The sequence below is a fragment of the Pogona vitticeps genome, chromosome 4, assembly GCF_051106095.1.
Source record: "Pogona vitticeps strain Pit_001003342236 chromosome 4, PviZW2.1, whole genome shotgun sequence".
In the NCBI taxonomy this organism is placed as follows: domain Eukaryota; kingdom Metazoa; phylum Chordata; class Lepidosauria; order Squamata; family Agamidae; genus Pogona; species Pogona vitticeps.
This window is the reverse complement of record NC_135786.1, coordinates 69,217,023-69,231,930: the sequence shown is the minus strand read 5'-3', so window position 1 is coordinate 69,231,930 and position 14,908 is coordinate 69,217,023. Positions and strand designations below refer to the sequence as shown.

General features: G+C 38.6%; 1 protein-coding gene across 1 annotated transcript in view; it reads left to right on the top strand.

Annotated features, from left to right (window-relative positions):
- The window catches only part of SLC1A7 (solute carrier family 1 member 7), a 45,095-nt gene that overhangs the window by 28,446 nt on the left and 1,741 nt on the right, over positions 1–14,908 (top strand). Inside the window, exons 6-9 of the mRNA XM_020799633.3 lie at positions 3,409–3,508; positions 4,785–5,018; positions 8,439–8,633; positions 12,813–12,947. Of these exons, the coding sequence (XP_020655292.2) occupies positions 3,409–3,508; positions 4,785–5,018; positions 8,439–8,633; positions 12,813–12,947 (664 nt within the window). The remainder of the gene's footprint in view (positions 1–3,408; positions 3,509–4,784; positions 5,019–8,438; positions 8,634–12,812; positions 12,948–14,908) is intronic.

The following is a 14,908-nucleotide window of genomic DNA, read 5'->3' as shown; positions in this document are numbered from 1 at the left end:
CCAACTGTGCTGGCTGGGGTTTCTGGGAGTTGCAGTTCAAAAACATCCGAGTAACAAAGGTTAAGAACCACTGGTTTAGATATCTGGGTGCAGAGTCAGAGGTTGTAAGTTCAAGTCCCCAGTGGGCCTCTTTGACAGGGGCTACACTTGATATAACTCTGTCCCTTGTAGTTCTGAGATTATATGAAATATGAGCTCAGTAGTAGAGCACATGCGTTCCATTGTTCCAGATCAGTTGTGGCACATAGCCTCCAATCACGAAACAGCAGTCTCTGAGACCAAAATCAAGATCATCCATACAGTCATATTCTTGATCATTATATGGATTATAAACTGGACAATGTAGAAAGCTGATAGCAAAAAATCAATTCATTTGAAATGTGGTGTTGAGAGAAATCTTTAGGGAGACCACGAGGCACCAGAAAGACAAGTCAATGGTTTTTTAGATCAAATCAAGTCTGAACTCTTACTAGAAGCAGAAATGAATTAAATTAGGCTGTTGAATTTTGGACATATTCTGAGAATATAAAATTCATTGGAAAGGACAGTCATTCTAGGAAAAATTAAAGACAAAAGGAAGAGTGGCAGACCTAATTTAAGATGGATTGATTCAGTAAAGGAAGCCACAATCTTTAATTCGTTTCTTGAACAAACCTGTAATGGTAGGACCTTTTGGAGGTTCATTAAGTAGATGTTAGAGGGGAACTGATTTTCCTCTTTTGCTTTTAATAAAAAAAACCCCACACTCTCCTAAATCTGCCTTTTCTCACTGTACTCTGAAACTGGCTTCAAATGCTGAACTGTCCTCAGTTTTCTGCTAGCTGGAAGCAGCAATCTAGTTCATAAATCATATTGTGGAGCTGCAATCTGAAATTTATGCTTAGATGAAGATTAACAGGCATTGGCATGCAACAGTTGGATCTGACAATACAGCAGCTTGTTCCCTGTTAAATCAAGATTAGTGTAAGATCTCAAACCTGGCTTACATCTGCATATGCTAGTTTGAAGCTCATCTTTTGGTCAAGAGGCATTTACTGTAAAGAAAAGTCATAAATATATCCAGACTATAAAAAATCACACTGCCTGAATAATTCTCAAATGTACCTAAGTATCCTCATGATGAAATGGTTCTGGAAGTAACTGTATTTTTCCTCACAGCTTGACACATATAAGTTTGGGAAAGCCTAAACTGGCTAGATGTGAGACCTTTCCCTCAACGGTGTAGGAAGGCAGGTTTAAGAAGATCCCGAGGGAACAGAGACTCTGCCCTTGTGGATCTGGTGAGATAGAATCTATTGAGCATATGATGCTCAGATATAACAGTCATAACAAGATTCATGGAAAATATATTACACCTCTCTTAAAAGACATGATAAGCCAATCAGACTCAGACTACTGTAACCAATTGTTAATTGATCAAAATCGGACTACTACAGAACTGGTAATGAAATTTTGGGCGGCATGCCATAGTAGCCAGAATAGATAGCCAAACCCTTAGACATTGGTTATATTTTTATATTTGTAGTTTTATTGCTTTTTGTTTATTTGATTTGGCTTTTTGCAGTATTTATTTTATTTTTTATTTATTGGACTTATATACCGCCCCATAGTGCTACAAGCACTCTCCGGGCGGTTTACAATTTTTTAATTATACAGGCTACACATTGCCCCCCCAGCAAGCTGGGTACTCATTTTACCGACCTCGGAAGGATGGAAGGCTGAGTCAACCTTGAGCCGGCTACCTGGGATTTGAACCCCAGGTCGTGAGCACAGTTTTAGCTGCAGTACAGCGTTTATGTATATGTCAGTACTTGAAGCTCTGCATTCAATTTTGTTTTATCTACGGCTTGATGCTGTAGCAATAAAGTATGTATGTATGTATATGTGTAGTCATTGTTACCATACATGTTACAGTGTAATATATGAAACAAATAATAATTTGCAACTTGAATGAATATTCTGGTCAGTATATATTTTTGATTCCCATTATGTATTCACATATTCACTCCAAATCTTGTATGGAAGAACTGGGTTGGAATAATAAATTTGTTGCAGAAGGGAAAGATTTGAGCATCTGGCAAGTGATTGTACCTGTCCTGGACTTCGCTGATAACTTAGTATGTCCCTAGTTCTTTAGGTTTGATATACAGTGGTGCCCTGCATGATGACAACCCCACAGAAAGACAAAATCGCATGACGATGACTTTTTTGTGATCGCTATAGTGATCGCAAAATGATGTTTCCTATGGGGGATTTTCGCTTGACGTCGATTAGGTATTTGCTTCGCAGGGCAGCCATTTTAACAGCTGATCAGTGCTCAGAAAATGGCTTCCCCTATGGGCAATCTTCGCTGGCCAATGAGGTAATTTCCCCATTGGAACACATTAAATGGGTTTCAATGCATTCCAATGGGGAATTCTTTTTCTCATGACGACAATTTCACTTAACAGTGATTTTCCTTGAACAGATTATCGTTGTCATGCGGGACACCAGTATATATGACTCATACCTCAAAACATGGCAAGTATTCGGGCAACCTGAGGTCCCTTTTAAAAATGCCTTTCCCATCTAGATCGTACATCCCACAATTCCACAGTGCTAAGAAGGGTTGCAGTGGAATGGAGCTGCAAGGGAGAGATACTCTTCTAAGATCCTGTCTCATGCACAAAATGAAGTTCCCAAGTTGAGAGTACAAGTTTTGTTCCCCTCGGCTTCTTTTGTCCTGAGAAAACAGTTGTGTTTTCAGGAACCATTTTCTTCTTTATTTATTTAACCTTCAACCTGAGTGTCTTGCAAAAACACTTTGTTTTAGGATAGTATTTTGATGTGTGCATTGCAGCCCACGCAATCCCTCTTTTTCTAATTCAACCCATAACTTGAAAATCTGCTGCCACCAACCTCAGCCCATTCTTATAGGTGGAATACCTGTTGAATAAGCAGGGTCAGCGCACTGTACAGGAAATGTGTAATAATACACACATCCTTTTTAATAGTTTTGGGAACATGCCATATTCTTCATTGTTATTTGGATAGTTTCTCTGTTAATACCTGACATATCATGCATTCTTGGTTAATGTCTGCTGAGGCTGCCAAATCAGAAAGTCATGTGCAAAAAGTTAGGATGCAAGCTTTTTCATCTAGATTTTCCACAAGAACGTGGACTCAGGCCTCCATGTATACATCACTGTCATCCTGTAGTCATAAATTAGGTAGAAAATATAAGTATATATAGTAGAGAAAGGATAAATGGCATGTTTACAACACAATCCTCTGTGTACCACCAGTCTACATGTTCCATCCATCCATTCATACTTGACTTTTATACACAGGAGTCTGTTGTAATGTATTAGGTAATAGATTTGAAACTGAACAAGAGGACATAAGATATTTTATCTACTGTATTTGCAGGAATAATGCTGGGCAGGATGGGTAGCAGTGGAGTTCCTTTGGTCAGTTTTTGCCAGTGCTTAAATGAATCTGTCATGAAGATAGTGGCTGTTGCCGTGTGGTGAGTAAATATGGCAAAGATAAAGGCTGGGCAAATGAAGACATCTTTCAATGGAGGCCTTCAACAGTGAAATGTCTTTGAGTATCCACGATGACACCAATGTGGCTGGTGTCTCCACCAGTGCAGATCACAAATATTCCATGCCATCCTTGTGTTCATAGTTGCTTGTCATCAGTGTGCCACACAGTCTGCTGATGAGCCTCTTTGTACTTAGCTAAACGGATGTGCTTCAGAGGCCACACTCAAAAGGTCAACAGCTTGGTACACCTACAGTAGGTGTTCTCTTGGCATAACCTTCAAAAGCCTAGGGATGCCAGAAGGAGGTATTAGATGAGGGTCTTGTGGAAACACAGTGCAATAAGGCTGCCCACACTTAATGGAATGGAAGACTACAATGGATTGTTCATAAAAGGGTGGAAACATGTATATTCACCTTGAAAAAGGCAAAATCCAGTACATCGCAGGAGATTCTGGGTCACTGTGAAGTAAAGCATGTGGAATATTGACTGTGCCATGTTGCTGACCTGTGTGAAGTGAGATTAAAACCTAAAACAGCAGCCACAGCTTTTTGGTGGTTGCATGTAGAGGGTAAAAGTAATGAAGGACAAATGATCAGCAAGGCAAACTTGTTCACCATACCTCAGCTTTTTATTGTAGCTGACATACTTCTGTGGAATCCTTTGATTCTTTGGAACACCATTTCAAAATCCCTTCTGGCAGCCAGTTTTCCTGTTATGCTGAAGATCTGCAGTAATTCTGCAGCTCTGATTTTTCTTTTTCTTAAATGTACTTATATGTACTAATGCTAGGATACTACAAGTATGATCATAGTTTTAGCCCTGTAGTCTGTGGGTTTAGTGTTTTAAATGTGGACTGTAAGCAAAATCCCACCCCCTCACAAGATGCTTTAAACATCCTTGTATCTTTTTAAAAAATCACTTCAATATGCATCTGTGTGAAATCAGAAGGTTATGGATTCAGTATTAGCTACAGATCCTGAGGGGGGATATTAAGCATATATTCAAAGTGCTTTTTCTGCAATAAAATGTGTAGTCTTCCAAGAGTCCATTTTGCTTTGCTTTTCTTTTTAATCAGAGGAATAATCACACATCTGTTCTATGTGTAATCTTACCTCAGTATTTCTGGAACTGGCCACTGATACAGAAAATAGAGTAGCTGCAGGGGGACATGTATTCTCCATATCACTTAACCTCCTTCCAATTTTATCTGGATATTTTCACATGGAATATATCTTCTATGTCTCTTTCTCCCCTAGGTACTTTCCATTTGGAATAGTGTTCCTTATTGCTGGTAAGATCTTGGAAATGGATGATCCATCAGCTATTGGGAAGAAGCTAGGCTTTTATGCCATTACTGTGGTTTGCGGCCTGGTAGTGCATGGACTTTTTATTCTGCCAATGATGTATTTCTTCATCACCAAGAAGAACCCCATTGTCTTCATCAGAGGGATTCTTCAAGCTTTGCTTATTGCTTTGGCCACATCATCTAGGTACAACACAGTTTATTCTATGAATAAAACATTGGAGCAATAGCTTCAAAAATATTGATAAAGGAATCACTGTCAGAATTTGATCTCCCAGGGGGACAACTTGAGAAAGCTGTGAATTATGTTATCCCTCTTCTATTAAATAAGACTTTGGAGGCAGATATATTTTGTCTGGTACTTATGAATAAAGTCAGTTTTGCCTCTCTGATTTTGACTCTGTACTGAATGTAGGATCTATACAAAAGGTTTCCTCACACTTGAAGTTCATGTTGATGTTGCCCAAGTAGTCAAAGTACTTGGAGATTTTTGGCTTGTAACATGTCTGCTTGATCCTTGTGCATTACAGTTGATATAAACCGATTCCATATCGTCAGGAAAGCTGTAAACATGGTTGAGCAGAGAAAATTGGTTTGAGTTTCATTAAAGTTGACTTGACATGAATGACTTAGTGAATTAAAGAGCAGCATCTAATTTTTTTGGCAAATTACTCCTTATGTAATGACAATTCAGTTCTTATTATGATAAATTCTAAAATAATCAGAAGTTAGCTGCCTAGTTCCCCTTCACTGTGGTTTTCACGTAGGTGTTGAAACAAAGTCCTCATTTACTTCTGTGGGCAAATTATGTTGGAAAGAAGGTGGAAACGCTTAGTGCTGCTAATTTTTCAGGATCATTCAGCGGTTTCAATATCCATAGCAATCCTTCTGGATCTCTGAGAGGAACTGGCTGGTTCTGCAAGGGGTGCACTGTTTTTGTTTCTTTACTTGTTTTTTAAGATGATATGCTAGGCCTTTCTCCATCCCATGGGAATTATCCAGCATAATATTCCACTAACCAAAATTCCAGAAGAGCTGGAAGTTTGAACAGGTCCTGATATTTATCCTAAGGTTCTGTCCTGTGGTATGTTCCTTGAGGTACTACCCCATATTCATATAACATAATAGCTCATCTACAGATCAGTCCTACAATCCATATTACAAATGAAAAGTATCCCATACTAGTGCAGGTTTGCAATTTGACAAAGGGTTGCTAAAGCCATTCATATGTCTTCAATATGTAAGTGGTAAATTGTTGTCATATAGGGACATTTCCGCATCCATGTAAAGGTAAACTTCCAGTAGATGAGGTGGTCATGCTGATGCAATGGCAGAGCATAAAAGACATAAGAGTGTCACTTAGTTGTGATAAGTGTAACACTCATTTTGCTAGCCATATTGAAATGAGTGAATGCTGGACCTGATTGTGGGGAGAAGGACGTGCACTCATGTTTTATTTTTTTTAGGATCACAAAGCAGTGTTTTCTACTCATGAGCATCTGTATTAATGCATGCAAAAAGAGCATTACATAATATTCATGTTAAAGGCATGGTTTGCCAGTAACCTGAGAGAAGAACTGAGGGTTGGATTTAAGCACCTTGCAGAAGCTGATTATCTATATCCATTTCAGTCTGGCCTCTCCTTTAGCATTAGGTCATAATATATATGGTAGCAGAATCTGAAAGACTAGTTCTCCTTGATGCTTTCCAGACAGTGACTACTTGCGGCAAAGTTTCCTCAGTTACTTATTTAAACTGCACATAGACCTGTAGAAAGAAGGTCAGCATAATATATATAACTAGTCATTTGAGTTTGAGAGGAGGTACAGATTCTAATTTGTGAATGGCGTGCAGTTCATTCCTTCTGAGAACTAGGTATGCGCCAAACTGAACTGTAAGACAATTGTCACGTGCAAATTCATCATGGCTGTGCCATTTCTAGACTTGAAGGAGCTTCAACAAGATGCTATCTAAGCGCATTTTCTTTTACCTTCCCTCCTAAGTTCAGTGGGTTCTGACAACACAGTACGCATGACTAGGAACCACCATTTAAATTTTCTACAATTCTGCTGATGTAGCATCGCTTCAGGATATTATGGGCAGTTCAAATAGTGACTCCCAGTTGCCCATCATCTTTTTAAAAGGCCCCAAAAACGTCCTTTTCTGGGCTTAAGCCATTGCCCAAGAATGTGATGTGTTTTGTCTTTTAGAGATTCCACAAAATCTGAGGCAAAAGCTGTGATCTTATCCTAAAAAACTGTCAGTTTGTACTTCAGTAATCTCCAAAAGACATCGGCGGTTATATGAAGATAATCTAGAGCTGGATCCTCTGACCATGCCAAAGAGGGGTTCTTAAAACCAGGCAGTGTTTTTATTGATGCATTTTTATAACAGTTTTTCACTCTTTTTTATCTACTAGTTTTAATTTGATACCTGTTTAATTCTTTTTAAATATTGTAATAATATATTGGTTTCAGTTTTTAACGTTGCCTGTTTTAATATGGTAAGCTGCCTTGAGTTCTCTTGAGGAGAAATGCAGGATAGAAATATTTTTAAATACGTAGGTACGTACATACATACTTTATGGGCCACCAAAATGGCTCTGGGAGTGGGGTGGACAGCCATGGCTCTCCAGACATTTTTGTATAGATGATGGTGAGGGCTTGTGGAACTGCCAGTCAAAAAGCATCTGGAGGGCTGCTAGTGTCCACCTCTACCGTAGTATAAGGATAAGTACCCCAATGTCAAATTCTGCCTCTAGAGCCCTTTGGAAAATTAATCTGCCATAGAAATTTTTTTTATTTAAACCTGGGATTGTTTTAGGCTTTATAATGCCTTAAAAAAGAAAACCACGCAGAAAGTGCACAGCTGATCTGCCATAATTGGATGCAAAAACTTTCATCACGCAGGGAGGCCTGGTGTCTCTCAGTGGGTTGCATTCCTACCTAAGCATTTTAGCAGTTTCTTTATGGGGACTTAAGTTGCGGGACTCACTGTCATGTCAGACTTAAGTCTTGACTCAACCCAGACTCAGCTCAGTTTTTTTTATAAAGCCAAGCAGACTTGACTCATGACTCTGAACCCACCCACCCCTCCCTTTTATCTGGGGGAAAAAAGCTTGTATTCAGTAGAGACTCAGAGTTGGGGCTTGGGATTTGAGACATGGTGCCGAAAACTCAGAATCGGACTTGGTACTTGATACCAGAGACTCAGACTTTGGACTTGTACCCAAAGATATGCAACATCTCTGCTTTACACACTTCTTAATTCTATATTTCAGGTGAATCACATTTAGTTACTTGATTATGAGCTTATGCCCAGCATCTTTTCAGGAGTATCTCGTGACAGGAGAGAGAACTTAAATTTTGTTTTATCATTAATAGAAAACCTAACCGTTTACATGTGTTTCGTAACTTAAATACGATACTAGAAAACTACAGAGGCCACACTCAGCCTGTGAAAGTGGGATCTTCTCTGAGACAGCACATGATGATGACTTCAAAATTCTGAGAACCTCAGTTTCTAATGTATTTTTGAAAATAAAGCAAGGTTTTGAATATCTTAATTCTGCTCGTCCAACGTAAAGGTTTCTGTGCTCTTCCTACAGTTCTGCCACTTTGCCTATTACCTTCAAGTGCTTGTTAGAGAACAATCATGTGGACCGGAGGATTGCCAGATTTGTACTCCCTGTGGGGGCAACAATCAATATGGATGGGACTGCCCTTTATGAAGCAGTAGCAGCTATTTTCATTGCTCAAGTAAACAATTATGAGCTGGACTTTGGACAGATCATCACCATAAGGTAAAAATGTCATTTTTAAAGGGGCTCCTTATGTTTCAGTACTGGACATTTTCCTGCAACTCTAGTACTGCAAACTTTGTTAATGCATAAGAATTTGAGAAGTTGTTTTAAGAGATGTAAGTCTCCTATAAGGAGAGGAAGAACCACTAATTAGCTGAGATATTTGGTCAGAAAATGATGCAGTCATAGGCTCAGTGGCTTTGCTGCAGTGGTTTCCCACTGACCAGTGAGAGACTCAAAATATGCTCATTTAGAAAATGTTGTATGTATATTACACTGATTTTTCCATTGTTTCTTTTACAGGGAAGCTGGAAATCATGTTCCAGTTAAACCATACTTATTGTCATTCTGTTTATTTCTGGTGGCCAAATGTGAATGCCGTTGCGTATGTTGTCAAATGACAGCACTCATGCATGCATCAGAAGTTTCAGGAACTGAGCATACTTAAGGATGCACAGATTAGTTACTGTATAGGTAGTGTGAGGAAAAATACTTGGAAAAGTGAGGGAATAGTGTGTCTGAAATCCTGAATAGGATCACTCCACACTGCAATCTTTGAAATAGCGTCTTGGATGTTTGTTTTAATTGGGGGCACTGGAAACAAAGCAAGACCAGGAGAGAAGCAAAGTTCTCAAAGTGTTTCTGCCTGTTAAAATGCCCAGTGGATTGTCAGAAATAATATAATTCCTTTGTCAGGAACAAAATGGTAAGAAGTTTGTATACTCTTTGAACTGGCAATGGTGCGGCTAAAAATATTGTAAATAAATAAATAAATAAATAAATAAATAAATAAACTAATGAGAAGAATAAATACTGGCACTTTAAGAATTCTGATTTTCCCATTTTCTCTCTGCCAATCTCCTGTAATTAAGACTGAACTCATTTCAAATGAAAACTGACAGCAATACTTATTTCCTGCTGTTCTCGCTTAAGCCCAAAGTTGGGTTGTAAAAAAATCACACTTGATCCCCAGAATTAGAGTGAAATCAGATGAGCATTTAGCCAATGTTTCATCCACTGCAGGGATGGACAGGTTCACTCCTTTTCCCAACGATTTGGTTCACTCCTCATGACCAAATGGCATATCAACGTTCATGTCAATTAAGTGCTTTCCCTGATTGTCTGTAGACGGTCAGGGGAAGTGACATTAATTTTTTATGTCTGCTAGATGATCACTGATGCAATGAATCACTTAGGTTAAATTAATATATTTTTCTTTATCTGTGTATTACTGATCAAAATTCCATCCGCATCCGCAGTTTCAGTTGGTAAAACACAGACATTGAAGTGTTCAGTGCTTGTAACTTCAGAATACTGGAAGCTGACACTGGAAGGAGCTGCAAGGTTCTAGTTTAGTCCATTCCAAGCAACCAGACTCATAGGGAATAGACTAAACTAGAGCCCTCCAACCCGCACCAAAATAGTATAGAACTCCCTGACAGGTTCAGAAAGGTGTGGGTTGGGGCAAATTGGTCAACTCCAGCGAAGTTCATGTATTGCTTATGGGGGAGAAAAACAGACCAACCTGACCCATTAGCACACCAAATAGCAGGATAACTGCCCATGTGGACAGGCTGTCAATGAAACCTGGCTTCATAGTGAGCTCTGTAGATTCCACCAGCTTCTAAAAGATGTGTGAATTAAGGGACACTAGATTTAGTGGATGACTTAAATTCTTATTTTCACTTCTTTTGACAGATGCTCTTTGCAGCTATGTTTTGTAAATCCTAAAAGACAAAAATAAAACAAAATCATAGTGAGGAATATGTGCCAGAGATCCTACATACAGAATGTCTGGGCTTTGGAATGGAGATCAAATAGACAGGTTTCCATAAAAACTGGGATAAATAAATTATCAGCCTCAAACAAACAAACAAACAAACAAACAAACAAACAAACAAACAAACAAACAAACAAACAAAAAACCCTCCATGAAACATGGAGATCTCTGGTTGCTTTGTTCCTAGATCAGTCATTCTATCATTCTGACTGAATCAGACTAATCAGCTTTATGCTGGACTGTGTTCATGCAGCTGTGATTTGTATTTTCAATTCTGGTGCATACTGGGAATTACCGCTAAGAGCAGAGAGATTCCTGCAATTAGTGTTGATGCAATGATTTGCCTACTTTGATACTTAAGGTCATATTAGATCAGGCCTGTCCAACACGTGATCCACTGAGCCCATGAAGCTGAATGTCACTCCTAGGACTTCAGCATGTTACAGTTGATGGCTTGCATTAAGCATGATAGGTCCTTGAGTTAATAATCTCTGGTCTCTTTTATTTAATATTATATTCAAACCCTATCTTCAATAGGTATATATATACCTATTGAAGATAGGGTTTGAATATAATATTAAATATTGAATATTAAATATATATATTCAAACCCTGTCCATCTCAGAGGTTCAAGACAGGTTAGCTATAATCATGAAGGAAGACTGTAATCCAATATAAAGTTAAGTGAAATGAAATCTATTTCAGTGGGCTTAAACATTCTTAACTTAGTGCTGGCTTGTGAGTCACAAATAAGGCCAGAGACTTGGAGCTTTAATATACAGATACAGGTCAAAATTTTAAAAGACTCTCGCCATTTTTATAACTGACACACAAAATACCTGAATTGTCAGGGGCTTCAAAATGGATGAAAAGACTGTTATGAGCATCTTCATACACAATAGACATCAGTGGCCTAAATACTGTTGCATAGTGTAGTAAATTGCACTAAGAATAGACCCATTGAATCAGTGGGGATATAGAGAGTCTAACTTCTCCATAAATTCCATTGGCTGAAATGGGCCTACTCTAGTTGCAACTTTAGTGTAGGAAACCATAGTTAGATTACACCAATTTGAACCAATGGAATTTAAGGAGGAGTTGACTCACCAAATCCCAACTGATTCAATGGACCTACTCTTAGGGCAATTTACTGTGCTAAGCAGTCAGATTTTGGGCATTGTTTGCTCTAAATTGCACTTTAATATCAAGAATGTAAAAATCTGCCTTGGCTGGAGTATATCTGACAATGCCACTCTGTTATCAGATTTTGCTACTGGGGCAAAAAGGAAGTGCATGTTTCCTTTCAGGATATTCCAGCCAGTTCCTGTTTGCCTAAAGAGGCTTCCTATCTGCAGATTCTGAATAAACTTGCCTTTCAATTTAATGTGATTTCTGGCAGACAGTTACCACACTGGGACTTATATAACCTGCTATACAAATAAGTGATCATTCTAAGTAAGGACATGTTGATTCTTGGAACTTGACAAGTTTCATAACACTCCTGGCAGTAGCCAGGGAATGTCAATGGGGTGGGGTGGGGAGACAAAGTGTTAATTGTATGAATGTAATTAACATGTAATTTTTGTTATGTAAATAGCAGCTGTGAGGAAGCTGTGAGAGACTATGAGGTGAATTAAATGCAGAAGACCTTAATTTTTGTTTTTTAAATAGGGCACTACTTTATTGATTTATTGTGACAGCTTATGTTGAATACAGTAAACATAGCCAACCCCTCTCCTTCCATACAGTAACAATAGCATTCTCCAGTTGCTCACTTTAACTGTAGGGAGGTTCAACTGTTTATCTCCCTGCTATGATCCTGTCAGTTACTACCTACATGAAGCTGTTATCTGCATTTCAGGAAAATACAAACAGCAGCTTTTGAATAAGGGTGCATTTTTGTCTGTTTGCTTGGACAGGATCATAGTATGGTCAGGAAGAGTTATTTCAGTTTAGCAGTGCCTCCCTCCCACCATTCCAAAGATATTTGGACTTCCTATAGCTGCTATTTACATTTCTTAAAACTTGCATTCTGTTCACACCAGTGATGGCCATGTGGGCTTTAGGCCAAAGCTTTAGCAGGGGGCTACTACTGCTACCTATGAAAGGGGTACAAGATTTGTCCATGTGAGCCCTCTACCTGTATGCCTCTCTAGTTCAGATTATGTTGCCCATTAGGCTAAACAATTCTATTCCTTTTGAATGACTCATATCCTTTCTTAGTACTGTGAACCTTGCTACAATAGATGGATCACAGGTGTGAATGTCCACCTAAGTTCAAATTAAAACCTATGAAATGTTTCTGACAGATAGTTTGGACCAAATGCAACCATGGTCATTCTAGACTTGAACAGCATTGTATGTTGAATCATTAATAACTTTCTGCTTTTTTATAAAAGTATTACAGCAACAGCTGCCAGTATAGGGGCAGCTGGGATTCCACAAGCTGGCCTTGTGACCATGGTTATCGTTCTGACTTCAGTGGGGCTGCCTACAGATGACATCACCCTCATAATTGCAGTTGATTGGGCATTGTAAGTAACTGCCAACGTTTTTAGGTTTTTCTTCCATCTCCAGGTCAAGCTGATTGTGTGAGGATTGGACAGCACGGTTCATAAACCCCACAGGGACCTACAGGTCACTATGAGCCAAAAAAGAGAGTAGTGGATAGCGATAAAAGCAATACTGTAGCTTACCAATGGTTTTGCTGTCTGTGACTCAGTTCTTCATTGGTACAAATGAAAAATATTAGCATGGTCTTACTCAATAAAGTGGAAAATTCATCTGTTCAGGGCACTGTCTCCAATGGTGAACAAATACATATTATGGAGTTATTCCAAACAATGAATGATTGATGGCAGCAATCCTTTGATGTTGATTCCTGAAATCTTAAGATGGTGCTCTTGGAAAGTCTTTCTATGGCCTCTGTGACCTGGATGCAGTGTTCAGTGTTGTGGGGATGGAACTGGAGGTGGAGTGCAACACATCCCATTGTTTTCTGCTTCTTCACTTGGATTCACCCCCCACCAAGCTCCACAGGCTAAGAACTGCCTCAGAGCTGATCAGCAACCTGTACTTGAAAGAATCAATCTTCTGCTATAGTTAAAACATTGGGCCAAATTAGGAAGGACAAACTTAATTTACATGTTCACTTATGTCATTATAAAGCAGAGTTTGATCTTTAATTATCAAAAAAGACAGAAGATATGGGTGCTGAAACAGTCCATATCATTCTTTCCTTACAGTCAGTTGCTTCAGATACTTTCTTTTTCCTAGTTTTAGTACATGAGGGAAGAGCAGAGAAAAGAGAGAAATGGTTGAAATAGTGTATGGACTCAGGAATAATCTGGTAGGAGGTGGAGGGGTTTAGATTTCTGTCTTCTGCTTTCCTTGTATTGTAAGATGCAAACACATGCCACTTTAAATGTGAGGAGCGCAAATAGGTTTGGTAACAGCATGTAGAAATAGAGGGGGTAGCCTAATCATGTTCCACAATTGTCCTTCATACTGGATGACTCAGAATATATACAGCATGCTGGAGGCTACATAGTTTAGGGAAGATACAAAACATACCACATACAATAGAATTCTTCTTTTGGAAGGCACAGTGGGGAATAAAACTCCCAAACTCTGGCTCTATAGCCAGGTATCTAAACCACCCAGCCTATCAAACCAGCTAATAATTATGTTAAAAACTGATTTCAACTTATGTGCCTCTTGTCCCTTAACATAACTGAACATCCCCCTCTCCCCGAAGACACTCTGTTTATTGTTCCACTTTTGATAACCACATAACAGTTTAGCTGTCAGTTTTGATAGTGGGAGGGTTGGGGACTGTTGGCAGAACAAGATATGATGGGCAAACCCATGTATTTAGACACATGTCCATGTTATGGACATGTGTCTAAACTAAACCTGGACAGTGCTGATTTTGGCCCATTGTTCAGTTTTCTAACCCAAACATCTGGATGTTCCTGAATTTCAGTTTTATGACCACATCAATATATTAACCAATAGTGATTCAGTTTTCAAATGGGCTTTTTTGCATTTGAAAAATAAGGAAATCACATGATTCATTTCAAATTTAATGTAGCCCTCCAAAATGAACTTGGCTCAGTTTCAAATAACATACTAAGGGTAATTCCAACTAATACACTTGCCCTTTCCCCTTAATTTTGTGTCCTCCAAATCAATTTAAATCCTATAGTTTAAAATATTTCCCTTGCAGTAGTGCTCTGAGATGAGAAAAGTACAAGTCACAAAGGAATTGATTTGAGGTCAGAAGTACAAAACATATTATAGGCAAAGAAAAAAAAAGTGGCAGATATATAACTTTAAAATAAAAATAAGAGCTAACATAGCAGCAAATGATAATAATGGAAAGTGATCAAGCTATTTGCCAACCATACAAAAGTTTATCATCTAGCTTCTTGTCTCATGTTCTACATATATCACTCACAAATGTCTACTCTCAACTTCTTTTCTAGTCAGAATC